This window comes from Cygnus atratus, chromosome 2, assembly GCF_013377495.2.
Source record: "Cygnus atratus isolate AKBS03 ecotype Queensland, Australia chromosome 2, CAtr_DNAZoo_HiC_assembly, whole genome shotgun sequence".
NCBI lineage: Eukaryota > Metazoa > Chordata > Aves > Anseriformes > Anatidae > Cygnus > Cygnus atratus.
In genome coordinates, this window is record NC_066363.1 from 59,317,175 (window position 1) to 59,345,119 (window position 27,945).

The following is a 27,945-nucleotide window of genomic DNA, read 5'->3' on the forward strand; positions in this document are numbered from 1 at the left end:
CCTTTTTTTTCCCCTCCACATAAGCAGAGCTCAAATCATTGTAACTGCTCTTTAGTTTTTAAAACTTCTTGTCTGTCTTAATTTTGACAGGATTTGAGTGTAATGAAAGGGGTTCGTTTGTTTGTTTAAATCAGAAATGTGTGCCTTAAATGTAGTTGGTGTGAATCAGAAATTAAAAAACAAAACAAAACCACCACCAACAAAAAACAACCCTATGAAATATAATTTTATGATATAACAAGATGTCCACACTTCCAGGAAACAGGAAGTTCTTTTTTCAGAAGTCTAAGAGGGCCATACTGATCTGAAGGGCTGTCCTCAACTTTAAAATTATAGCCCTATTCAGACATTTTTCTATCTATTGTCAAAATTACTATCTTAAGTTCATCAATACCGAATTATAAATCGTTCGATAAGCAGATTAATTCGTTTCTTTTATAGAGTAACACCTTGTATGTAAGTTAATTTCCCCTATTACTTTTGAAGGCTTTCATTATCCAAACTGAAAAGAAAAAGTTTGAGAGAAAAAAATGCCTGCAACAATATAAAGGAATAGGCAATATAGAGAAAAGGAAAAAGGGAACTATGATCTGAAAGAATCATATAGCTCTTAAACTGACCTCTAAAGTGACTACAGGTTTACCTGAACACCCTCCTGTTCATAAACGTGTATCTAAACCAAAACGTCCTCAATGCCATATAACTATCGCAGTACCACGAGGCAGCTAACCAGGACTCAAAAAGGAAGTCCTGTGAGAAGAAAAAGGTGGAAGAGTGTCAGCTCTTGGTGTCTGTTTTCAGATACTGCTGTTGCACATGCAGGGCCATGATTTGCCCCTTGGTTCGCGGTCAGGTTGCTGGCTATGGTGTTGTGGTGCTGGGTTCACAGACTGCCACCCTCTCCAGCAAGTGCCAGTGCTTGCCATGATCCCCCACAGTGCCCAGGAACCAGGTTTTGGGGATCTGCTAGCCCTAGTGTGTGAGGCAGGTTGGAGGACGTGCACCTCTCGCTGGCCGTGAGGGTGTCTAGCTGCTGTGTGTCTGTCCTCAAAGCCAGGGTGCTCCCAGCACTGTGAAGTGGGCTCACAAACCAGGATGCCTGGCACGGCCGGGGCTTGAGGCACCCCTGAATTACAGGCATCTCTCCAAAGCTATCTTTCTTCACCCAGAGAACATTCCCAGGTGAAAGCGAAGCAAAACAAAACAGAACAACAGGAAATTCAGACACATGGTGGTGGCCTTTGGGTCAGGTAAGATTGCCTTCTCTTGGTTTCTAAAAAAATCACACACCAAGGCGCCCCAAACAACAAAATAACTATGGCTTTGTTTTGTGATAAAACACTGCACCTTTTTGACGGCAATACGAAGGGGAGCTTCATCACACGCACGGTGTCAAAGGCTAGTCATTCATTTTCGGGGAGTGAATGGGCCTGTCTTCGAGCACCGCTGATTTTTGTGGGACTTGCTTGCGGCAGTCCTAGCTCGGGTACCTTGTTGAATCACCAGCATTGGTAACTATCTTTGCTTGGCTCTGTTGCCAGCCAGGTTATGAACAAAGGTGCCTATGAAGCATTTGACATTGTGATGGTAACAACTTAAATATATACATTTTTCCTTGGCCTCGCCTTTGGCTTGTTGGAAAATGGCTGTGAAAATGTCTCGTTTATGTTTTCTGAGACTTTTTTTTTTAGCATCGGGGGAGTGGTCTACAGCGCTAGAAAAAGCCAAGGTGTCACTGGCCAGGTCGCAGCGCTTCCCGAAGGAGGGGGAATAGGGGAAGGAATAAGTCCGGTGCTCTTTTGGATTCCTCGCAGCTGCTGTGTCTGAGGCGGGGGGAGGCGTGCAGGGAGGCCGGGAGGAGCTGTGGGCACCCAGGCCACCCTTCCCCTCCGTCTGGTCCCACAAAAATCGCTGTTTTCAAGTCGAGTCGCACGGCTTAGGCGAAACTTTGCCTTCAAGCCCCCCGCTCCTGTCAACCTGCAGCCCACCGGGGGGGGAGGGGGGAGGGCGTTTTGCCCCCCCCCCCCCCCCCAAATCCTCGCCTTTGGGCCGGGGGGGGAGGAAGGGGTGCAGCTGGGGACGCAGGGCGAGCTGGAGGATGAAGGAGGAGGAAGAGGAGGGGGGGGGGGTGAGGAGGGGGCCGCCCCGGGGGGAGCCCGGCGTCGCCCCGCGCTGCCTCCCGGCTGTGGGCGGGCTGTCGCCGCCTTCGGGCCGCCGCCGGGGCGGGCCGGGCCGGGCCGGGGGGATGGCGGCGGGGGGAGGAGGAGGAGGAAGGGGGAGCGGGGGTGTCATGCCGAGAGAGCGCCTCGCAGCCCGCCAGGCCGCGGCCCGACCCGCACCCCGGGGCGCCGCCCCCGGCAGCGCCGCCGCTTCGGGGAGCCCGCCCGGCCCCATCCCGGCCCCATCCCACCCCAATCCCGGCCCCGTCCCACCCCAATCCCACCCCACCCCGGCCGAGGGGCGGCGGGCAGGGGAGAGCAGACCCCCCTGCGCCGCAAGGAGACGGAGGGAGGAGGGGGGGAAAGTTTAGCGGAGGGCGCTGAGGAGCAGGGATCGTCCCGAACGCGTCCCCGAAGCGGAGCCTTTCCCCTGCTCCGAGGCAGGGGGCAGCGCTGGGAGGAGGAGGAGGAGGAGGAGGGGGCGGTGTTGGCGCTGCAACATCTGTAAAACTTGGCGGCGAGGAGAGGCGAGGGACAACTTTTCCGACACGTGAGTACCGCGGCGCCCCGCTTTTATTTCCCTCCTCGGCGGCCGCGCCGAGACAAAACAGCGCCGGGGGTGTCGCGACGGGACCGAGGGGTGTCCCGTCCCCCTCCCGTCCCCCCCCGGGCTGCTGGGTGCGAGGCGGCGGCTTTTTCTTTACCCTCTTCTTTTCTGCATTTTCTTTCCCCTCTTCCCCCTCCCCCCCCCCCCCCCCCGCTCTTTTCCTCGGAGCGGCTCGGCGATGCCAGCCCGTGACTCAGGCTGGGAGCTGGGTTTACCAGATCCCCCAAACCCCGGAGGAAGGGGGGGAGGCGGGTGGGGGGCGAGCCAGCACCCAGCGCCCCCCCACCCCGGCCCTCCGCCGCCTCCCCTGCCCGCTACGACCCTTTAGGGGGGTAGGGGGGAGATCCCATGGGTGCTGTGGAGTCGTGGGCGGCAGGTTCGCCCCCCATATGGGGCGGCGAGCTCTTTGTTCGCCGGGCTCCGAGCCCCCCTCGCCGCCCCCCGACCCCCTTCCTCTTCCCACCCCCCTCGCTCAGGGCCCGGGGGGTCCGGCCCCGAAATGGCTGGCGCTGCGGCTGGGGTGCGTGTGTGTGGAAACTTTAACGTGGAATAAGGGGGGTGAAGAGGGGTTGGGGGCGCTGTCACAGCCCGAGGGGCGAGGGGAAGCTGCGTCCCGTCCCGGTGTGTGGGGTTTTTTTCTTTGGGGGGTGTGTGGGGTGGGCGCCCCGCGGGGTCGGGCCGGGGGGGGGGGCGGCCTTCGGAGGAAAGTCAGAGAGGAAAAGTTAAAGTCGGGGAGGAAAACTTGGGAGGAAAGTGGATGCTCGGCGCTTTTAGGGAGCCATAAAGCCGGGCCCTTGACACACAATTCCTGTTTCTCCCCGCGAGTTCGCCCGCCGCCGTGCCCACTCCCAAATCCTCACACACCACGTGAAGAGAAAAGGTAAAAGGACCCCCCCCCCCCATATTTTATTTATTTTTTTAACCCTCTGGTGCATAGTTTTGATCCGGTCCTTTGGGTACAGCGTCCGTGGCGTTCTGCCAGTTCGTATGTAGATATATTTATGTAAAACATTTTCTCTCAGCTCCTTGCCAGCTGTTCCACATTTTCCAGCTGCCACTTCAGTTTGAAATGATGGGCTGTATGGATCTCAGAGAGCCTTTTAGTCAAAGGTAGGGATAGCTGTCCACTTGATATACAGTGTCACGTTTTAGAGGCCACTTAACTAAGGGAGCATTAGCTAGCTGTCCACAGCTAGATGCTCGTCGCCGTCGCACTCCTGCTACTTCCCGCTTGATTTGCAAGGCTCAATAAACATGATTTTTATGCTTCGACGTGCATACTTTGTTTCTTTTGTGCGTGCTGCGGAAAAACTTGGAAGCGGAGTTTCTCAGAGGCCTTGAGATAATGCGGCTAATTAAATTAACAAACGTTTTTAAGAGGGCACCGCTGCCTCCTCTTTCTGTGCATGCTGCGGGTACCTGTTCTGAAACCGCTGAAGTCAGCAGAATAGTGAGAAATCAGCAAGTTCATCCTCCCTCCGTGTTACAAAACTGTTTTTGGTGTTGAGCGAGGTTACGTATTGAAATCTGCAGGAACTAGCCTTAAGTAGTTTGAATATTTGTGCAATTGCATTGTAATTTGGAAAGGTGCCTCACTGATTGATTCCTATAATTATTTCATTTAGGTCCTTTATTAAAAATTAATGATGATCTGACACTTTCTTAATTACATATGTCACGATTATTTTGAAGGAAGACGAATGCTGTGTTTTAAAAGTAAAGTAACCTTAAAATGTAAAAATTGCCGTGACCATACCACTGCGTTTCAGCTGAGGAAATATATAGTCAAAGTGATGGTGAATGAGCCTAACAATGTAAACTGTAGGCAGCCTCCTGAGAGTCTGTTTATACAATGAAGCTTTGGGTTTAACTAGCTAGTATGTAAATACTATCAGCCTGGTGTATAGCCCAATTTTAAAAACATAAATAATAGTAACTGTGAGAGAAGGCTGTGTGAAGGGGGAGTACTATTTCTTTTAAAAGCGGGATTATGTGATTTTGAATGAGTAAGAGGAATGAGTAAGAAGTGCGCTCCCTTAGCGTATGCACACTCTTTCTCTTTTAAGCAGAAGTGGAAGTAAAACTGTGGCTTAAGGTGCCTGAATGAATGCATGGTTGCGTTCAGATAATTGCACGTGCTTTTCGGTATGACATGCTGTTTTCCAAGGCATTTCTGTGGAAGTACTACAAAACAAAGACATCACCTGCATTTTCCTGCCTAAGTGGAGTAATGTTTTTGGCTTGAGAACGCGTGCAGTGGCCAGGACAGCATTTACGGCTATAAGTAATCTTCAGCTGTGAAAGGTACATTGTGTATTTTCAAACACAAAAACATTTTGTAACTGAGAAATTAAAGTATTGACCGTTGTAAATCATTTCTGTTTGTTTTGGAATTGGTGCTAGAGGAACCAAATTGTTGAAGTTTTGAGATAGAATTTGTTCATCTCGCAGATTACTTATTTTTTTATTTATTTGTTTTTAACGTGCTAAATATGTGCTTTTGATACCCACCCTCAAAAGTTTCAGTTATACTTCCTGCCTCCTTTTTGGAAAAGCTATTTCATTACCTGCACTCTGCAGTGTGTTTGAATTTCATCCTGTGTATTCAAGCAAGGAATGGCATGTTTTTGTGTTGCAGAGTGTTAGTGAAAAGTTAGTCATCTTTGCCAGATAAATAAGGAATCTGATGGTTATTAAAACAGGATTTATTTGGAGTTATGGAAGGAAGCAGTTTAATGCTCAGTGTTGCATGCACTCAGCTATATAGAGACAGTAACGTACAAAGAAAAAGCAGACTTGAAGGAAGAGTGAATCAATGAGTCATGAAATCCTCAGGAAAACCTTAGTAATGGAATGTTAATGCTTTTAGACTATAGTAGATTATCTTAAAAGTCAGACTTTTCTTCTTTATGCAATTGTTGTAAATCCCTAGCTAAAGAATACTTTGAAGAAGGCTTTAGTTTTTCTGGCACTCATATTCTGTAGTCATTCTGATTGTTTTGGAAGATTCAGGAAATTTTCTGCCAACTTGCAGTTAGGCAATTAAAATGCTAAAATGGCTACAGAGGAAGCTTTTTATTCAACAAAAGGTTCAGCTGTAATAATGATTTCAAGTTGTCTTTTAAGCATAGGTTTTATAGACATCCTCCCTTTAGACTTTGTCATTTTTATAAGGCAATTGATTTGTTATACTTGAAAATCAAATAAAATGAGACAGAATAAACAAAAATAGGGCATGGGTGCTGCTGCAAACTTTTCAAATTCTTTCAGTGTATTTTTCATCTTTACTTTTATTTGATAGGTCTGTGAAATAGAGCTGTAGACTGGCAAAGACTTTAAATGAAATTTCACACTTTGATGATTTTTTTTAACTTTGATATATTGACAGCAAAAGGAGCTGCAAAGCTTTTATATAACTTGAGCAGTAACGCCAAGCAGCAGTCAAATGTCTCGATGCATTTGTGTTTAACTGCAGAAGAAAAACATGTCCATGGGCAGTAGAGGGTTCTTATCAACTCCCTAATCCCAGATCCCAGCAAACCTTGAGGGCATGCCTCAGATCTTGCTGAAATCATTGTAGACTCTCACAGTTTGCAGATTAAATATGCTATGTGTTCCTGGCTCCAACAACAGTTTTATGAGCTCACTAAGCTTCCTGTTTTAAGATCCTTTTCTGAAGTTTTTAGGAGCTGCTAAAGGCGATGCTGTCTAGGGCAAGTGGTACTTGTTAATTTAGAGACACTTTAGATATTTCATTCTATCTGTAAAAATAGCCAAAATTGCTATTTCCAAATTGGAAGGTGAGTTACGCTGAAAAAAGAGCCCCTTTAAAGAGTGATTCTGTTGTTTTAATGTGTTTGTCAGTACACAAGGTTACAAAGTTTATGTGAGGCTTGATTTGTTTTATGGGGGCTTGACTTTGACTAGGCCCTTTAGATGGAGACTTCTCCTGTTGTAATTCTAAGCACAGCATAGCTTTTAGTACATAATTTCTGAGCCTCTTTTAACCAATTGTATTTGTAGCAGCTCATTAAACATACCTTTGAAGTTCTTATTCTCCTTTAAGTGTCAAAGAAGGGAAAATGTATTCTGCCAGTGGTGAATTTCAGTGAATCAGGTAGTTAACCCTGGGATTTGTTGACCCTTAAGAACCAACAGTGGGTGTTGCACCTCGCATTCTGGGTCTTGCCTTGTTTTCTAGCTCTGAAAGAGTTAACTCTTATATTTCACTCCCTGTAATCATGTTTATGCATTTGGTGTAATAGTTTTAATTAAAAAGGAAAATACTTATTGTCCAACAACATGTGTCATGTTATTCCCAGGAGAACTTGAGCCAATTTTGTGCTTAAAGGTTACTCAATGAATGAAATTTTGAAAGCCCATTTGTCAAGGTGCTGCGCGGTTTCTGTTAGTTTTCAGCCCCCAAATTCATTGTCTGCGTGGCCCAGTCATTAGTCATCAGTGTATTAGTGCTGCCTTCAGGCAATGCTGCCCAGCACTTCTTCACACCATTATAGCTCTAAAAGTGTACTCTGCCGACTTGTAGAATTACCGCTCCGATTTCCGCTTGGCTGGGTCTGAGGTAAGTCCCCTCCCTACCTTGCAGCTCACTCTAATCCCTGCCTTTCTTTTAAGGCTGCTTTCTGCGGAGATTTAGGGGAAAACTTTCTTAAAGATTGCCCTGGCATCACACTGTGGTTTTGTTGTGGTGTATGCCGTACATATAAATTGTACCTGCATTACCTTGAAAGCGAATTAAATTGGCTGCCGATCTGAAGAGTTGGTTTGTCTCTCTCTCTTTAAGAACAAAACAAGAAACAAGACAGTACATTGATCTTTAAAAATGCCTGCAATAACATTTAGATTGCAACAAGGGACAAACTAATTGGGAGAGAACACATTCGTCTCCTAATAGTTTCTGGGTATCAGAACTGGTAAGGTCGGAATCCGCTAACCAGAGATCTGAGATCTGGTTGAATAATTTGTTAGCTGAAGTTGTCACTGTTATGTCAGTTGTTTTTCTTCTTCTTTTTTTTTTTTTCCTTCGCTGGTTACCAAAACCAATAATCCCTTTTTAAAACGATGCTCAAAATGCTGCTGTGTGTTTTTGGTACCTGCCAGTTAAGCTAGGGCGGAAGGACCCACGTAACCCTTCAGTGGTTAAGAGCTGAGCCTCCCCTCAGCAGCGTTTGCTGCTTTGTATATAATTCTGGTTTCTTTATATACAAATCTGTTAATGTCAAGCAAATCAACTGTGTGTAAAGAGTACTTCATCCAGCTGCTGAGAGAATGAAGCCTTCATTAAATAAGATGTATGAATACCTGAAACCGAATAGTCAGAAACACAGATCGAGTTAGTGTCGCTTCAGTACAATGTCTGCTGTTCTGAACTGCCTATATTGAAATGAAATCCTAGCACTACCGATTCATAACTAGCAGGGCATGTGGTCTGGTGTGGTTTTGCTTGGCTTTTCAAGTCACTATGAATGTTTTTTCTTGGAAAATCAGACAGCTGGATAATGCTGTGATTACACGATTCGAACAGGGATAGTGGATTTTGAAGTAGTTTGTGCTGCAGCAGTTCAGAGTTGTGCTGTTGTATTTTGTCAAGGTAAAAAGAAAACTTGAAGGAATCATGATGCAGTTTTACTGCTATTATGAGACAGGTGTAAAACCTAAAATAAACTGTAAAAGCTGAAGATAAAGTTTTCTAAAGTACCTTTCACACTTAAAGTCCTTCTTGGCTGTACAGAGCTTTCCTTGCTCCTTTTACTTGTGAAAACATCTGTCTTGGGTTAGAACATGAAATTCTGGATCGAGGCATCCCGTAACCTGAAAGTATGCTGAGCAGATAAATAGGATTCCAGGAATGGGAATGGTGATCAAAACGTGGCGCTTTCAAGAACGTTCTACTCAAGTCCTTTAATCTCGTTTTAAAATGCTAATTGTAAAATACCGGATACAGTCTTTTTGTCTTTCATTTGCATATCATAAGTTGAAAACAGAAGGCACATCTCTGCAATAGATGTATATTAAATATGTTCTTCCCTGAGCTTAGTTCCTGTATAGATTGACATTGATATATAGGTCTAGTTTTGATTCTAAAGAAACTTTCATCTCTTGGGATTGATATGAGATAAAGCAAAAAGTGTGAAGAAAATGGTCGCGCCACTGGAATTCACGGTTAGCTTTAGCGCTCTAAATTAGAATATTTTGGCATTTTTCTGTGGCAGTTGTAGCGACTTCTTATTTGATGAACTAAATAAATCATCATGCAAAGCATAGCCATTACAGATGTTTGTAATTTGCTTTACCGAGTTGTTTGTCGAAATACCAGCAAGAGGGGAAAGAAGAAAGCATTGTATACCCTCACCATAAAGGTTTCTATTGCCAATAACAATATCTGTGGAGGAAGTCATAGGGTTTGTTATCAACACAGCAAGACTTGCCGATTGTCTTCCTCTGGGCATATTCCTGCCTTTTGAAATCTTGAGCATACGAATGCTCTAAATCAGGTTTCATAAAACAAGTGTTTTACAGAAGGAAGTCACTATGCTAGTATTTAAGTTTGTTTTGGATTTAGTGCTACTGAATTCCTGAAGAGAAATATGGGCAAAAAATGAATGTAGACTTAGCTCAAAGTAAGTGTTCAAACTTCCCTACTATTGCTACAAACAGTCCACAGGAGATTTTTTCCCCCACGTTAATTCTTTCACAGGTAATCTTATTTTGACATAATTATTACAGCTTTTCCTGCTCTACAGTTTGAAGCACAAGGACATGCAGGATTGCAAAACAAGCTTACTCTGAATTTTCTACCAATATTAGTTTAATTGGGCAGGAGTTCTGATTTGGAAAGGGTAAGTGTATTGCTGTTTTTAACACCCTCCCTCTCCTCCCACAGTGTATTTACTGATTTGGAGACTTAAGTATGTGGCGCTTTCTATTTTTTAAGAAATAAAATTTGTTCTATTTTGCGTTTAGATAGTTTGTAAGGGAGTCAAAGTTCAAATGAGAAATAGAAAGAATCCCAAGACCATCTGATTAAAATAAATATTTAGATGTAGTGTTAACAGCATAGTTTGTTTGTTTGGGTATGTGTTTTTTACTGTAAAGTTCAGTTACTAAATCTAAAGAGTCTTGGATAATGGCTGGATTATAAATTTTAACCTCAGAGGACACATCAGCTCTGAAACGAAAAGCCGCTAAAATGTATTGTAAGTTCTAGCTCAGTAACTCTCAGCTTCGTGCTGCTTGTCCCCAGACGGCAACTTCTGTGAGGGATGGAGAGAGGGGCTGTTAGGAATCGGGCAGTTTGACCCAAATCCTACGGTCCTGTTATCCATTACAGTCTGTTTCTTCCTGGGTAAGAAACTATGAATCACTGCTTTCCTTGTGGAAAGCTGTTTTATTTAGATACAGGCTTTAATCTGTTGAAGTAATAGTAAAAACATTTAATTGGAGTTACCCTTAACAGCAAGATAAATACCGTAGCAGGAGCAGAGATAATCTACTTGCAGGAGTATGTGGGTGATGTGTATGAAGTGCAACCGAGGTGCTGCCTCAGTAGAAATTGTCACTCTCATCTTTGCTGATCCTGCTGTATGTGGGTATGTTTTAAATATTTTTTGTAACTTTTGGCAATTCAGTTTATCTGCATCAGAAAGATGTAAGCAAATGTAATTCCTCCGGAGTCAAGCAATTATTACACTTGATCAGTAGTTCAGTGTACTCCATAGAATAATTTCTCACTTAGGATCTTAATCACGAGGATGATAATAGTACTGCTTTGCCTAGCTGATTGCCTTTGTGTTTGTGATCCTGCATTATTGTTGCCACAAGCTATTTAACCTATCAGGAACAGATCAGATCATCATTAACCAGGCTTTAGGTCTAGTTGTTTTTCAGTCTTTATGGGGGAAAGGAATCAAAGGAAAGCAACCCACAGGAAAAGACAGCAGATAGTAATGAATTTGGAAAGATTGTATTAATACATATGATGCCCTATAACCTGGGGTATTTTTTAATTTCAAGCAACAAATCTGCCTATCTGATCCAATCATTTTGTTTTGTCTTTTTTTCTAATTTTACTTTGCATTTCAAAACAGATGCAGAAGTATGCAGTTCGCAACTAGCGCATTTATAAATCATGCATGTAAATTAAACAGAGATAAGTATTGTGAAGTATAAGGCACCTTTTTTTTCCCAACATATTAGTGATTTGATGTGTTTTTATTCTTAGTGGTTATAAGACTTTTTTGTCAATAAGACTAAGTTTTTGCTCTGTTTGTATCAGTCTTAGTCTTATTGTGACCAGCTGGCTCAACAGGGAAGAATCTGAATGAAATTTGCCCAGGAGTAGTTAATGGGGTTGGCAGAGTTCTGATTAAGCTTACAAAGAACCGCGGAAAGATGAAACTATTTAAAAAACACATAGCATGTAGATTAGTTCCTATAGCTGTGATAAAAATGGTTTGGTGTACCAAGAGATTAATGCTGCAACTGGAATATATTTTTGAAAACACCTGAGCACTACTCGTGTATTTTTCAGCGACTGCTGTCAGGGGTAACTTTGGCAGTGCAGCTTTGCCAGCAGGTTTGATGAAGAGCAATGCTGAAATCGAGGTGGGTTTTAGAAGTTGAATGTGCCTGAATCAAGCCTGTATAAATCAGTGTGAAATAGCTCCCGTATAATAGCATAGAATTGTCTCATGAAAATTTTGCATTTGAATGTATCTGAACAAGACAGATTTTTTTTTTTATCCTTAAATAATCCCAAGGAACAGTGTAACTGGTTTTGATAAAATTGATAAAGGGTCCTTTATGGTTGAGAGAGGCTGTAATTTCCTGATTGTTCTTCGTGCCTCCCCTTGTGTTTTTCACTTTCATACAGTTGTGCCGTTCACGATGTGTTGTATCCCCAAAGACTGCTTCCAGTAGTGTGGATCAAAGTAGTACCTATGAACACCCTAAATACCCAGAGCCATTTCTGAAAAATTAAACATGCTATGTTTGCTTGCACGCTGATTGGGGCACTCTGGTTGCTGATAGCAATCAGTCTGAACTTCCCTACTGCTGATGTAATGATGATGAATGCTGTGACACTGCTATTTCAGACAGCTCTTCTCAGCGGATGCAAACCACTTGTTAATGAATTGAATACAACTACAGCAGCTTCAAATGAAATTGGGAAAGGCTTTTTTTTTTTTTCTTTGCAACGCATTAAAAGATACCTCCTCGAAAATGTAGCTAATAAAGGCAGAAGGTTTAAGTTTGCAAGAAACGTAACCCATTCGAACAAGCAAATTGTCAGTTTTCGACTGTGATTCCTGACAGCTCATAGCGAAGCAGGTATTCTTGTGGAAGTCAGTGAGACTATTTGCATGAATAAAGATGGGCGTGATCTGGTCCTTAGAACTAATTCAATATAAAAACAATGATCTAAAAAGTAATTCAGAGAGGAAAAGAAATGCAGAGCTGAAGATTTCTTGTAAAACTGAAGTGTATGTTCAGAAAGGGTCGCGTTTCCTGCTCTTCTGGGGACAGGGCTGCTCCACTGGTTTCAGTTAGTTGGCATTGTGAGTAAATGAACAGAGAGATTCCCACCCCCCAGTATACTAATATGATTATTTTTACTACTGCGAGGCACAGTTTTATGACCAGCATACGTAAGGACAGGAAATTATATCATTTCAAATTGCTTGAAAGAATTTTTTTGTTTGAAATACATTGCCAACATATTGCCATTTGCTGATACTCTTTTTAAAAGAGACAGTTTTCCTGGTGTAACTGAGCTTGTTCCTAAATTTTCTGCAATTCAACATGTGTTTGTGAAAGTTTACATTTTTGATTCAGAAAGAAGAGACACGCCTGCAGGCAGGTTGCTGTTTTGAGAGGGATTAGGTCAAAAATGGGGGTCTGGAATTAATTGTGCAGGGGGCTCAGGCTTTAGGGGTATTACAAAAGGTTCAAGCATGATTGAATGGGAAAAAGCCATGAATGTTTGCTTTCAGGAAGGAATGTTTATCCCTCTATTTACCTATGAAAGTTCAGACTTTTACCCATATACTGTTATAGCATTTTCTTGCCATTCATATGCACATGGAGATGCTGGATAGCTGACAGAAACTGGCTTTCTGGTTTTTTGAAAGCGGAGCTCATTCTTGCAGAATAGATATATATTGTCTCAGGCCTGGGGGCAGGAACTGGGAAGTCACTGACCCACATGCTGGGAAGAGCCATGAACACGATAAAGGAAACCCCATCGTATTCTAATGTGGAGATGACGTCAGGCTGGCTGATTTTCGGAGTGCTTTTTGATAAGGATTAGTGGCCAGTGGAAATAAATATTCACATTGTCCTGGACTTTTTTTTTTTTTTTTTTTTTTAGTAGATTGCAATTCTCATATCTCGGTACAATTTCTGAGAGAAAATAAAAATCACAGCCAAAATTACGGAGAATAATTCTAGAAGAACTGCGTGTCTGGTTTGTGTTTTCAACCTGGGCTTAAGTCTGTGTTCATGAAAAAAAGATTTTTTCGGACACCGTATTGATTTCCAGTTGTCTGCTTCCATATCAGACGTGCTTGGCAAAACACACCAAAACGCATGCCTCCTATCGTTAGTCCTGCAATCTCTCCTGGCTTTCCTGCCTTCTCCAGCTATGCCTATCACCATGTAGCTGATGCAGCACTGGGGTGTGACTGGAGCTGCTGGAATTCTTGCAGATGCCCTTGGACCACGCGTGTGGGTTGGGAGCAGAGGGAGGAAGGCACAGGAGGGAACGCCTGCAGCCATCGGCTGGTGATGCAGAGAGTGGGACTGAGCAGGAAAGTTTACTTTTGTGATGCTCTCTCTTCAGTGCTGACATGAATAAAACAGCCTCCTATACGTAAACTAAGCAGACATGAACCAGAACAGGTACCAAGAGCAGATGTTGATATTAGCACGTAGCCAATCCTGCAATTTTCTGTCCAAAATTCCACTTCAGCTGCTACTTTAGACCTGCGTTCTGCACCATTGTCCACGGTAGGTAGCATAAAGCAGGAAGGTGATAGAGAGTGTTAGGAAATACAGGATTACATCTCCTAGTCATCTCTGCATTAAAACAAACAAAAAATTAACGAATGGATGGATGCCTCTCTGGGCAGCCACATGTTGCTCTTGAATTGCAGATGATCCAATTTTTTTTTTTTTTTTTTTTTTTAGGGAGATTAAAGCAGTGTTACCTCCTTACCATACCTTTGTCTCTATCCTGTTCTGGGCAGCGCTAGGATCAGGTTTTAGTGGAGGCACTGTCCTGCCATGGAGGAGAGGGGAAGGAGGTGGAGATAAGTGAGGGCTTCTTGCTCCTATCAGCCTAGACATCTGCGTTTCAGGAGGTGGTGGAACGCTGCAGACACCTGTCATCATTTTCATGACCTTTGCCCACGTGTTTCATGCCACTCTGCTGGCCTTGTGAAATGGGGGTAAAGTATGTGGCGTCTTCCTTTTTAGCTGAGGAATGACTACAATTGTTTCCTTTCATGACTGTTAGCCAAAGACACAGGCTTGTGGACTGAGGACAGAAGAGGGAAAAATTCTGCAGCTTCCCCCTCCGAGCTCTCACACAGCCAAACTCCTTGATGTAAATGAAAATGCTGCCTCAATAGATGACTTGGCCCTTAGAATGCTAAACAGATGAAAAATAGACACAACTGAAAATTTATAGCTTTTAAAACTCCTTCACAGAAAGCCTTGACATTTGCTCTTCTTCAAGAATATGAAGTAACTCAAACGAGGGTAGTCAGAGCGCACAGCTCACTGAAGGACTAGCTCATGCGCTGGCTGGAGAATGGGCAGTGGCAGATTTTGATGCTCACGTGGCCAGGGCTGTAGAGAGAAAACCAGCATGTTCTGGGCTGCACAAGGTGAAAAGCTTGGCAGCAGTGCTAGCTTCCCCTGGTTTCTGCCATCACAAGGCACTGAAAAGTGCATTGTGAATGAAAATTGACCGAAGCTGCGGATGCTTTTGCATAGGGTCTGCAAAGGGAAAGAGGGAGAAAGCATATGAGAAATTTGGAAAGGTCCTCTTTACACAGCTTGTGTGAGATCTCTCCTCAAGATTTGAGCATTGCTGGGTACAAGTGAGGGCTGATTTGAGTATTGTTAGATCTCTCCGGCTTCGTATTTGAAGACACCTGACATCTCCTTCATGTACCATGTTCTGTTACAAGTAATTTCTCAGGTCATGATAATATTTATTGTGCTTTCACAGGTAGATCTTGAAAGTACTCTTTATGTTCTGTCGAGGCAGACGAAGCTCCGTTATTCCTTGTTTTTAGCCAGGGAGAAACTCAAGAGAGGAAAAATGCCCTGCTGAAGGGTAAACCAGTAGGTCAGTGGCGGAGAGGCTCTGGTATCTAGTCCCGTTCTCTGGCTGTGCTGCCTAGCTGAATAATGATTCATTTAGTGATTGGGCTCTTCTTTGATCCCTACTGTATAACAATGAGGCTTTGGAGTGTTTTATTGTGCTATTAAAAAGAACTCCTACCAGGGAGGTGGGAAAGGGGAAGGTTTACTAGACAGCTGTGTTTGTGATGAATTGGCTTTGTAGCCTTTTTTTTTTTTTTTTTTTTCCCGGACTGTCAGAATTGGGGAAACAGGTTGCTAATGTAATTACACTTCATTATAGTTCAGTTTGTGGCTTGTTTTGAAGCCTTTGTTACTTGAATTTGTTTAAATCTTGTTCTAGAACAGTGCAACTCACTTCCGTTTCAGACCTGCTTAGCTAATGACTGCAGTGCTGGTTGGAGCTGGAAACATGCTCTTAAGTTATTACTAATTTTTGTCGTTGTTGGATAGGATCTTGTCCAAAGTACCCCGGCACAAGTACTTCAGCTCTAAGCATGGTGTGTGCTAAATATTGGTTATTGGTGTAAAGCTCACGTGGACAGATTGGTGTGCATCGAGTGAGCGGTCCCAGTGGGTGGCCTGGTGAGGCTGCACAGAGTTGTGCCATTCGGGATGCTTGTGGGCTTTTTAGGTTTACGTCAGGAGTATAAAACCTCTGAGAAGAAGGTGAAGCGATCTGAGGGGCATAAAATGAACATATTGCTGGAGATGGCCCTGAGAAGAGTCAGGAAAGGCAGAATAATCAGCCAGGCCCCTCTGCAGGGCTTTCCATTTTCAGAGTTTTCATGCAAAGGAAAGTGATCTCATTAGCTGCCACTAGCAATAATATTTGCCTTTCCCTGTGGTTTTCAGGGTGTTGCTCCAATGCACTTTTGTTTGAGTTAGATTTCTGAACAAACAAAATGAGAGATGTTTACACAAGTAGGACAAGGTGTAGAGATAGACAGGATAATTCTGACTGCTTTGTGTTCGGATAGTGTGAATGTAGAAATTTAAATATTTGGCTTCTATAGTCAACATGAATGTCTGTCTCATTTCTTTTGCATTGTTCCAAAGTGCTGTGGACATTGGAGAGAAATACTGGCTTTTTTCCCCTGGGTCCATTAAAACCCTAGAGGTTTGAAAAAAAAAATGGACCTATCCATCAAGCAGTGTAGAGGTTTGTGATGCTGATTCTCTTTAAAGGCAAACGTACTTGCTTTTAGTGTTAGCTTTTCCTTAAATTCCTCAGGAATTCATGCATGCAAACCTGATTTGATGGGCACCCAGAAATGTCCTCTGGCCTTCTAATACACTTGTGCTGCAGGCTCTTCTTCAGTTGAGAAGTGTGACAGGTTTGGGGCTAAGCTTTCCGATGGTCCTTAAAGTGTATGAAACTCTTGTTTCATTTAGGTATTAGGACAAGGAGAGCTGAAGTAATGAGAAGTCATCATGGAGGCGCAGTCCCATAGCTCTACCACGACGGAGAAGAAAAAAGTGGAGAATTCCATCGTGAAATGCTCCAGTCGAGCAGATGTCAGTGAGAAGGCTGTTGCCTCCAGCACAACTTCCAATGGTGAGTAACAGCAGGGATTTACTAGAAGCCAAACCTACAGTAATTTTATGTTCACTGCACTCCTTGTGAATTGAGCATTTGCACCTGGATTGGTGTTTGTTCTAAGGACGGGCTAAAGAAGACAAACAAGGGTGTTGGTGGTGGTAGTGGAAAAGTGGTAGGACACAATAAGGCCTGTTTTGGCATCAGGCGTAGTCTTTTTTTCTTCCAGATGTTCTAATTTGAGATGTAAATGTGCTAAGTTATTTATTATAGGAAGTTCCTGTTTTCGGCGTTTTGGAAATCGTCTTGATTAGCCTGGCAGGGCTTGCGAGTGCTTAGCATTTTACCATTGAAATCTCTTACACTAGTTGGATAATTAGTTAATACAAAAGAGATAGAAGTAGCCCTGTCAAAATTAATGGTGAAGGGCTTTTGTCTTTTCTTCTTTCACGAATAAACTTGCTCCTCACAAAGTGCTGCCCCCACCTCCCCAGAGTTCTTTAATGGCCAGCAAAAAACCATCAGGCTACGAGTGTATCCTCCCATGAGTTCATTTCAAAGTTGTGAATGCACAACTTGTTGATTTGCAAAAATGGAGTAGTTTACTTAATTCTCCACAGAGATTACCTCACTTGACAATTTTATGTATTCTCTGCTTCTCCAGAGAGTGTGTGAGAGCAAGCCCAGACCTTTCATTGTTCAGTTTAAGAGGGCTCAGTGTATTGGTCTCTACTAACACAAAACTTCCTTTGCAAGCTAAGAAAAAAAAAGTGCTTGAAGAACTGCAGGCAGAGTTTGGCCCTATGAATTTTGGATAGCTGCAGATGAACTATTATTTGGTGGTTGGTTGGTTGGTTTGTTTCCAAATGAGTCCAATAATTGCTAAAAATGGAAAATGGCTTTCTGCATATTTTGGAGTCCTGGTGGATTCCTGGCAAAATGTTTTCTGTCCACCCTTCCTGCTTCCATCATGCTCACTCAGATATCTGGTCTTGTGGTCCAGGTCAGTTTCTCACTTCAGTAACTTGAAGAAAGGTTTGTGCTTTCTCAGAGAACCATCTGCCTCCAACTTGCATAAAGCAGAAAATCCATGAATCCTCCAGCCATACTAGGGGAGGAATCTCTGTGGGTCAGTAAAAATTAGATGGCACATGTCCCAGCATCCTTTTGTGTGAACTGGACTTCAGATTCAAAGCAAACTCAGCACCTGCTGACCTAATAGTTCAAGTTGATCCCCGAGAGAATACAGAAATTTTTGAACAGCTATGGAAAAAGTTGCATCAGTTTTCTAAGGCATATGAAATTAGATCCTCAGCTGGTGTAAGTCATCACGGATCCATTGCTGTCAATAGAATTACAGAGGTTCACATTAGCTGAAGAGCTCCCCATTTTTTTTTATTTTTTTTTAATAATAGGATTTTCCACATTGGCCCAACTTCTCAAACAGATGCACACTTAAACACGTACACATATTCTTTGATGTGTCGGGGGGTTGTGCTCAAACTCAGTGTTGGCACACATCTCTTGACTCTTTGGGCTAATTTTAGCAGTATCATCAAATGTTTCAATTAGAGGGCCAAGAGTAAAGCCTTCAGGATGTTTTTACCTAATTACCTAATTCTGACACTTGGTTTACTAAAACCGTTTGGTCAAATCATTTTCTCTGTTTATTCTACCCATCAGCGTATTGGGAGTTTTAAGTTCGTATCTACCTGCTGCATCTACATGGTGTATTACTGCACGTCAGGGTCATCAAACTCCCAGGAGCTGAAAAGATTCTAGGTCTAATAAATAACTAGAAAATTTTGTCGCTGTAATTTTCTCCTGTTAATGTGGTACACATCCTGGGGCCTAAGCCTGTGTTTGTTAAGGTAGTGTCAGTAACCTCTGTTTTCAGTGGGTAACGATTGGTCTTCTTGCAAGAGTCTTTTTATACTTAAGGGAAGTCACCAGGATCTCCAAGGTCTGGGTTTCTAATCTGCCTTCGTGTATAACTAAGCAAACAATTTTTCAGAGGTACAGGGTTGGGCTTCACAGGGATAAAAATTAATTCCTTCCTGGATATGAAGAACTTTCTCTTGGTCTAAAGGTTCCATGGAGCATGTACCAAAACAAAATCTACTACCAAAACTTTAGGAATTTAAGCATGAGTTTTACTTTTGCAGTGTTTTAAAGTTTTGCTTCTTGCAGTTGTGATTGTCATGATAATGAATTTTGGTTACAAAGGACCAATTTGCATGAAACCTGAGCTTGCATCGCACTTGCATCTTTTGTTCTTAATGCTGAAATGAGTATTACTACAGAAACATCATCAGTTGATATAAGACACCGCTCATACAAAACTTGCAGCTTTTGTTGATTCAGTGCCTCCTTTTTGCAGGGGTCTGTGGTTATGTTAAATTGTTGTGATTTGCATTTGAATGCTCTCTTAAACAAGGTAAGATACCTTTAAAAAATAACAGAGAAACAGAATCAACCTTGCTGTCTTTGTCAGTAGACTCTGCTGTGCTTGCAGAGCAACATCTGCCTATCATACCAATGTCACCTTGTAAACATGTCTAGTATCAGTGTTTCTCTTTCTGGACAACACATTAATTAGCAAAGTTTGCAGGGTAACATGTACTTGAGTGACAGCTGTCTGAGAGACAGCTCTGCTGTTTTCCAAAATAGCCAGAACTTGGCTCATAAAAAAGTTGAAAGCTATTAGTTATGTTTTTTATGAAAAGCTTGCAATCGTGAAAAAGCATATATTAATGACAAAGAAAATACCATTATTTCAACAGTTCCCCGAAGTGGGTAACACACCCAGTAGTAGAAACTATTTTAAAATGAATGCTGGGTGTGGAAACCTTTTAAATCTTACCATGTCAAACTGGTTATTGAAGAGCCTGCTGTAAGACCTATGTGCAAGGTAAAGAAGGTGGGGAAGGTGAAGTGGAAGGGCAGCTGGTGTTGACTCGAACTCTGCAACGAAAGGTAGGAGGCCTGGACTTAGGGATGTCCCCTGCAAGGCAATAGCTGCCTAGTGGGCTCAAGCAATAAGCAAGTGTGGACAGAGTTTGTTAGCCACTTTCGCTGAGTTACTGTGCCTGCTTAATGCAAAAAAGATTTCTGCTGCACTCACCTATCCACAAGCTCTTACTCTATTGCTAAGATGCTTGCAGTGTGTTAGATAAGGGTCTGCCAGCATTTCCATTATCAACCCTTAATTTCAGGGATTTATAACTAAGCCATTAAAATGTGCTCCAGGCCCAAACATGCGGCGAAGGTCTTAGTGCTGGAGCAAATTAAAACTTCTTTTAAAACATGTGTGATCAAAAAAAATTAAAAAACAATAATCATAATTTGTAATAACAAAATTTTTTGGTGCACTCTGATGCCTGATGGGACTTTCTAATTTGGAACCTCTCTTACTTTATTTTGAATTTGTCTTTGCAGGCTTTTGATCTTTTCTACTGAGTGCTTCGTTTTGTGTATCTCAACCAAACTGCACACGGTTTACTAGGATATATTTCTCTGCAAATTTCGTTTACTCCTTTGTTTGACTGCTATGTTTAGTTGCTGCTAGGGGAAAAAAAAGGTGAAGAAAACTGCTAACTGAGATGCTTATTCACAGAAGGCTGCATGAGTAAAAGTTTTTGCTAGGAAATAAACTTTTGTGTGTTGAGTGATTTGGTAGCCTCAGACTAATCTGCTTTGATAAAGTAATAGCAACGAACAAATATGTTTTTTATGTCCTGACCACATCACTGGTGTCGTATTGGAATAACGAGGCTGGGGTCTCGATCTGCCATGCTGCCCCAGTGCAGTGCAGTCAGGCCTTCTCTTTTCGTGTGCACATCCCTGCCATGATTCATGATTACAGTGGTAGTCTTGGGGCATCAGAAAGGGTAAGACCCTGTTCCCTGCAATGTCTGTGCATGGATTTAGGTCATCATCCTGAAAGCTGCTGCATGCACAGAAAGGTTTTCAAGTGGTGCATGGAGTGACTTTCTGAAGAGAAGTATTAGGAATACGTTCAAGTTAGCTTTACGCTCCCCTTGGGGAGCCTTTACCTAATAGTGCAGGTCACGAAACCTGTCTTGCTGGACCTCTGTTGGATCATATGGCACTTCTGTAACGTTAAGTAATCCTAAGGTTAAAAAGCAGCCTTCAGGCTAACTCTTTCAGCATTGCAGGGATGTGCATGGTGAGCTGCCTTGTGCTGAAGTGCGTCGAATGCCGACACGGGCAAGTTCAGTCTCGGCTGCTCGTACACACCTGATCAGCAGCACACCAAGGTGAGAGCAGTGCAGTCAGGTCTTGAGCTCCACTCCAGCAAGTTCTCGAGCAATTGCCTTGCTTTGGGCACAGGAATAGCTCCACTGCTCCACTGGGCCCAGTGTGGGTACCTGCATGCTTACAGTTAGGCAGCAGCTTTAATGCTGTTCCGGGCTGGCCACCTCAATGCCCCGCTCTGCTCTGCTTTGTGGGTGAACCAGACTTATTGCTACAATACATCCTAAGAGGTGTTGACCAAAAAAACCCTACGCAAACCCAACACAGCCCTTAACTACATGCAGTTTATTTTTTTCACTGAATCTGCAGTATAGATATAATTAATTATTAATTTTATTTTCTGAAAAGTACAGGGAGTTACTGTGCAGGGTGAATTAATGCTTTTATGGGGCAAACCTGTACTCTGCAGCACTGGTTGGAGAACGTTAGGAGATTTTAATACTGTGTTTAGCCTTGAATTATTTGCTGCTTGGTTTGTGAGTTTTGTCAGTGACTAAAATGTTTTCCTCTTTTGCACATTTTGGCTCTAAACTGATATTTTTAATGTTGCCATAGAACAATGAAGTTATTGTATGAGAACTCCTTCAGTGTCTGACAGGCAAGCACTTATTTTCAGTTTGATGTGTTTTGTCTAGTTTTTGACCCATGAGCTCGTTCCAGTGTAATCTGATATTTCTTATTAACCTATTACTCTGCCTTAGAAAAAAAGCTAATTATAAACGTATGTAGGTTGTGGACTTGACTACCTTTATCAGAATCAGATAGTTATTGAGAACATGCTTTAAAGTGATAGAAAGCAGAAATTATTATCTTAATGATGATGTAACTTAAAACCAAGCTTGATAGATGAATAAATGAGAGGAAGTTCATTTGTCCACTTTGATTCTTTTAGAAGAAGAGCCAGCTTCGTCTAGGTCTTTTTTTTTTCTTTTTCCTAATAGTTCTTTCAGGATCGAATGAGGAGAGTATGCGGCAGCCTACAACTCCATAGGAATCACATTTCCTGTTTAAACTTTCAGTTGGTTACCAGTCCTGCTGCTTGCTTTCAAGCTCACCATAAAGTAGGTGTTAATCATAATGCCTGTTCGTGGCCCCCTAGCTGGATTGATGTGCTCAGGGTCCTGTTGAGAGGTCAGGGTTCAAAAGAGATTGTTGGGTATCAAGAAACATTGCCTGTGCTATTTTAGTGGCCTGCAAATTGAGTCCCAGAATGATTATATGAGACCTGATTCCGCACAGCGATCAGGAGATCCCCTCCTCCTCTGCTGGAATCAAAGGGAGCTGAGAGGCCCTGCTCGCTTCTCATTTTCACGTGAGGGAGGAAACAACAGCCTTTAGTATTAGATATTGGAAGTGACAGTCTTTGGTGTGTAAGTTTCTCTGAGATCTTTTTTTCAGCAAGACAAATATTCCAAGTAGCTCCCACCTGTAACAGTGACACATGGTACCATGAAAAGTAAGGGTAGAATAGTTATATCCAGTGGTATCAAAAAGTCAAGGGAAAGACTTGAACTAAAAGATTTTGTGCATGCATCCGTTCTAATAATTGCAGCCAGATCCTATCAGAATAACCTCAAAAAAGGTGCCTATCATTGGGGAGGGTAAGCTCTCCTGATGCTTAGGAGTATCACAAGCAAAAGTAGTCGAGGTTGTAATTAAGTGTGGGCTGCATGTCTTGGTATATTGTAATCTGATGTGAGTAGCTGATTAAATGCATGTTCATTCAGAGTAGTGCACCCGTGGTCCTTTATGCTTACTAATAAAATTTCAGTCATCAAGTTAGGGTTTGTCGTTGACTGTAATAACTCATTCTGCCTGATGCTATTTTCCAGCATTGTTCCTCAGCGAGCCAACCCTACCAGTATCCTGCTCTAAACAAAATGATCTGCAAGTGCAATACAGTATTGCTTCATTAATTCTGCAGAGATTTCCCTCCTGTTTTCCCCCCTTCTTTCCCCTCCCTATAGTGGTTAATAGCATAAGGGATATTAAATGTCAATCCTGCTGTATCCCTTTGCAAGTTCCAGAAAGAGATGATTGAGTGGCTTATCCTTGCAATCACTGTAATCAGTAAGTAATGACTTAACATCCTGCTGGATAACATGAGGTGGAATTGGCAGAAAACATTAGTTAGCAGTACAGTCTTGCCACCTGAACAGGGTGGGGGTTAAATTTAGTGAATTATATACTGGGAACTTTTTTTTTTGAAGATAAACAAAAACCATCAAATACAAAAAAAACACAACACCCAACCAACCATATTACAGTTGTACCTGGGTTATGAAATAGAGTAAAAAGAGGAATTAACAAAAAGGGTCAAAATGGGTCTCTGCAGTATGGCAATGGTGCTGTGCTTTGCAGGAGCCCAGCATCACCCATCAGACCTGAAAAAATTCAGGCATTACAAGCACTAGGCTGGGGAGCAACCCAGATGTTTGATTTTTAGTAGGAAAAGGGCTGCCGGCAGCTGCAGCCGCGGTGATGGTGTTAGCCTTCCAGAAAAAGGCTCGCTGCCGTTAAGTGCTGGTCTCTGGGGACGACATCCTGCAGGAGAAGGGGGCTCCTAATGACCCTGCTGTACCTGAAAGCACTGGCACCTTCCTCCTGGCCACTGGCAGGGGTGGCAGGCACACGCGTGTCAGGCAGCTGGGGGGGTGGGAAGGGCCCTGGAGAAAGAAAGGCAGACACCCTTCGCCTCCTGAAAGTTTTCCTGGGCTCTGAAAGGAGACCAAACTTGGGAATCTAAGAGTGAAGGAGCAATGTGACGAAGATCTTCAAGTAAATAAAGAGATTTTAAAAAAATCCTTCTAATTGACTTAAAACCAGGCAACCCCTCTGGCAGGCACAGTATTTGCTGTACAGTTTGAGCTGTGTAAATTAAGGCAATTGAAGTAATTAAATTACTTAACAGGTTTTTAAATGGCATTCATCTTTTCTAGATGTTTTCTATTTCATATCTGTCTCCAGTTAAAAAGAAATAATCAGGCATCAATGTTGCATTTAAGTTCCTGCTCTGTATGTTTCTATTTACTTTTTTTGATTTGATTTGTTTTGTTTTTAAGATACAGAACCTCAGCTTCTGCTTACATAAAAATGGTTACTAAGTACATATGCCAGTAAGTGGGAGAAGTGAGCCTAGGGTATGGTATGTGACTATGTAAAGGAGGTACTGCATTAAAACTGCATTCTCCATGTTCTTTCCAAGTCCCAGCTCATTATTTTGGGGTGAGGGGGAGGGAGATGCATGCTTCTGCCATCCCAACTAAGAGGGACTGAGATGGATTTTATTGCTTTCTTATTATCTTATTTCCCATTAAATGTCTGTGCCTTTGATGTATATATACTGCAAGTGGTCACAATTTAATTTGCAGATTCTGTTTTTGTTTGTAAGGCTGGCAGCTCAGAAGAATGTTGGCTTACTTGTAAATGTGATCTGGCCCTACTGATGCATGCATATTTCAAGTGTGCAGAGGCACTTTGAAAAAGAGAAGGATACAGGAAATACTGTTTTTTGTTCAAATGATTTTAAAATATGACTTGTAAGGCTTTAGGGAACAGATTTTCAAAAAGCAGTTCCCAGTCTTCTGCCTGCTATCAGCTGGAGCCTTGCTACATGGGAGCTGCATGTGCACATTCTTTGCACATGCCAACCACTTAAAATCTGCTCTTTTCCATTCATTTGGTATGACTTTCCGTGCATGTAACAACCATCCCACTTTCAGCCGTGTTGTAAATGTAAAAACTAAAGTCCCGTGTATGCAAAGCTTGAACGTATGTCTGGCTATACCAAACTAAGGGGATTTTTTTGTTTTACTGAACAGAATGGATTTGTACTGATGGAGTTTTTCCTAATATGAGATGCTAAATTGCTAGAACTTAAGCTGGTGTTATAAATTGCGTGCCTCTCTCTCCCCATCGTGTACTTGCTTTTCTGTTCTTTTCCAGCATAGGCGTTCATACATAACAGAGGATTTTGCAGAAAAGTTGCTTCTGGTCCTGACTGGTAGCGTTTTTCTGGTCTCTGTCTCTTCGTTCCTTCTTTCTCTCCTTTTTCTTCTCTCTTCTCTTTTCTTTTCTCTTTTCTCTCTTTTCTTTTTTTTTATTCTTTCTTTCTTCCTTTTAGTTTTCAGAAAGTTGAGTTCCATCCCAATTATTAAATCTTCGGAGACCATTCCCACATGGTTCTGTAAATGGTAGCTTCATCCTGAGTTCTTTCATCTCTTTTCCTGCTCTCCTGGCTTGACAGTTGAAAAGGTCTGACTGTGCCACACAATGGTTTGATTGGTTTCTCTAGGGGAGGCTTTACCCTGCCTCATCATTCGCCAGGCAGGTGGACCAGAAAGTCTCTTGATTCTTTTGTTGCCTCTCAAAGTCCGAGGTCTTTGACTGAATAAATCCTCCGTCATGGGATAATTTGCTAAAAGGAGACTGAAAGATGTGAGAGAAAAGCCTCACTACTTGGGTGCTGAATTAATGAAATAACTGGGCCTTAGAGTTTGCAATTGAAAAATCACCAGGAATGCAATGGGTGGAGACAGACTGCAGAATGCAAGTCTGTTGCTTCCCCGTAATAAACTATGAGAGCTTTAAATGATATTGCTAAGTACGCCAGCTCGCCTGGCAGCCTCTGGTTATTTGCATTTGTAGCCCCATTCTGCAGGGGAAGCCCGGACCGAATAAAAGGCGTTTTGGTGCAGCCTCTAGTTAGTCATTAGATTATTACGAGGGGCTGGGAAGAATTCCATATGACAGAACTAGGGTTGAGTTAACACAGGACGAAAAGTAATTTACAGATAGGCTGTCCTCAGCCATCTTCGTAGACCCTGATAAGGTTTCATTTCAGAATGGATAGGCGACATTTCCACTTACGGGCCCATTCTGCGACACCTGTGATAACAGCTTCTGGATCCTAATTGAAATTGGTTTCAAAATGGATTTTCACTTTTCTCTGTCTGTGGAAAATATTGAATGGACTCAGAGCTGCCACAGAGAATCCCAGACCTTGGAAAATGGAGCAAGAAGCCAGGATCATCTTTCATAACTGTGTCGATGATATGACAGTTTTGTTATCTGTCTTATTAATGAAATCATTGATCACCTGATGAGGGAGATAATAAACTACATTTTGCTGCCGTTCAGGAAGCTCAGTTAGATTTTTTGAAAATACGGAAAGGGGGGAAGCCAAACCAAAACAATGAAGTGACAATTTTAAGGTCTATTTACAACTTCTCTTTTGTAGAAGATTTTCAGACAGAAGAAGTCCCCGAGACTGTAAAATGCTGACTGCATCTTGAGCTTATTTAAAGTAAAAAGGAGGAAAGAAAGCCTGGTACTCGTGTAAAGACTTAGTTATTGTTTTTTGTTTCTAACAAACTGCACTGAGTAAATAACACTTAAGTCATAGTAAGTGCCATGGAAACTCAGATGAAGTGAGAAACAATGGAGCTCAATTTTAGCTGAAGTGGGATTAGTGAGTGAACGCCCTGAATGCCCTGCCGTGGACAAAGGCTGCTGCTCAGGGTAGCGAATGCTTGCCGGGAGGATGGTTCTCCTGAAAATTATTTCTTCTTTAAATATGGATGTCAGTCTCTAGGCGTCAGAGCCGCTCAGGCATCTTGGAAAAATAAGTTCCTTTCTATTTGTTTTGTGCTAATGGACTTCAGAGGATTTTTAAACGCGAGCAAAAGTATCAAGTTGCCTGCTTGGCACAAAATGGGCAGGCTTAGGAAATAAAATTGGGAAGGATTTTGTGATAATGCTGTTTCCCTGGTTGTTTTCTAATTATTAGGGAAAGAGATAAATCTGCTGTTAGTGCTCGGTTGCTCTGGAATGTGCGCTGTGTTCCTTGAGGAAGGTAGGAAGGCTGAGTTTTTCTGAAGAGGGATGCCGGTGACTTCTCATATTTCACTCTGAATTGTATCCTAGGTGTCTCTTCAGCCTCTCTGCTAGCATGGGTCAATCTAGCCCCCTTTTTAAGCTTGAAAGAGGAGCTCTGATCAAAGGCTTTAATGATGTCACTGATCTCTGGTGATTGATTAGGAACAGAAGTTCTGGAGCATTTTGCATGTCCGTCTTTTCCTTATCACTTCAAATCCATTAGTGCCTGCCCATTAGAGTAGCTTTCAATCAGGGGGGAAAAAAGGCAACCAAAAAACCCCACGTGCTTATATGTGTGTGTGTGTGTATGTATGTATATATGCAATCCTTGTGTATATGTATATATAAATAAAAGTAATAGTAGAGCTGACAGGGTTCATTGTCTGAGTTACAAATTTATTTTTCTTTAATGTAAAAGGAAATATTTTTATTGGTTTGTGTTGAAACAAGAAGGTATTTACTAATTGCTAAACTTGGGTGTAATTCTCCTCTGCTCTTCTGCAGCAGCTCTAAATCCATATAGGTCTCTGTCTACAGTGGGTTTTTGGCAGCTTTACCTTCATTTACTATAGTTTACCCAGAGCAGAATCAGGCCCATGCTTTTTTATGTCTTTGCTGTGCTGCGATGTACTTTAAGATCCACTGTGTGTGCCAGTTGCTTAGAGATACTGTTAATTAGAGATTTAAAAATAAATATTTTAAATGTACATCTATTGGAAGTTCAGCGTTAGCCAAAATGTATGCTAAGCTATTTGAAAGATTAAAAAAAAAAAAGTCTTTCACTCCTATGGGTAGGGGGGTCCTCTGGCTCTCAGCTGTGGGAGAGGTTGTGAAATTGGTTTTACTCCTGTAAGTAAGGGTGGTGTGTGTGAGCAAGTGATACAGGACAGAGTGTAAAGGATTTGGATGTGACTTCACTGTGGCACAGACGAGGAAAAAGGGTAGTGTGAAGCAGGAGTCTGTTTCTGAATGTCCTGCTTTTAACAGCATATTGTGATTTAAATGAAGAACTTAAAAAACCCTGCACAGGCTTTAAAAATCTTGAGTTAATTAATTATTCTGGTAAATTGAAGCTCTCAATATGTAGGATAATT

At 42.4% G+C, this 27,945-nt stretch overlaps 1 protein-coding gene across 2 annotated transcripts in view; it reads left to right on the plus strand.

Moving 5' to 3' along the window:
• The first annotated feature begins 2,465 nt into the window (after positions 1-2,465).
• The window catches only part of GLI3 (GLI family zinc finger 3), a 212,244-nt gene continuing 186,764 nt past the window's right edge, over positions 2,466-27,945 (plus strand). Inside the window, exons 1-2 of one of the 2 annotated variants that reach the window (XM_035552540.1) lie at positions 2,466-2,709; positions 16,552-16,714. In XM_035552540.1, the coding sequence (XP_035408433.1) occupies positions 16,591-16,714 (124 nt within the window). In that variant the 5' untranslated portion in view covers positions 2,466-2,709; positions 16,552-16,590. The remainder of the gene's footprint in view (positions 2,710-16,551; positions 16,715-27,945) is intronic. The other variant, XM_035552541.2, reaches the window with a different exon arrangement.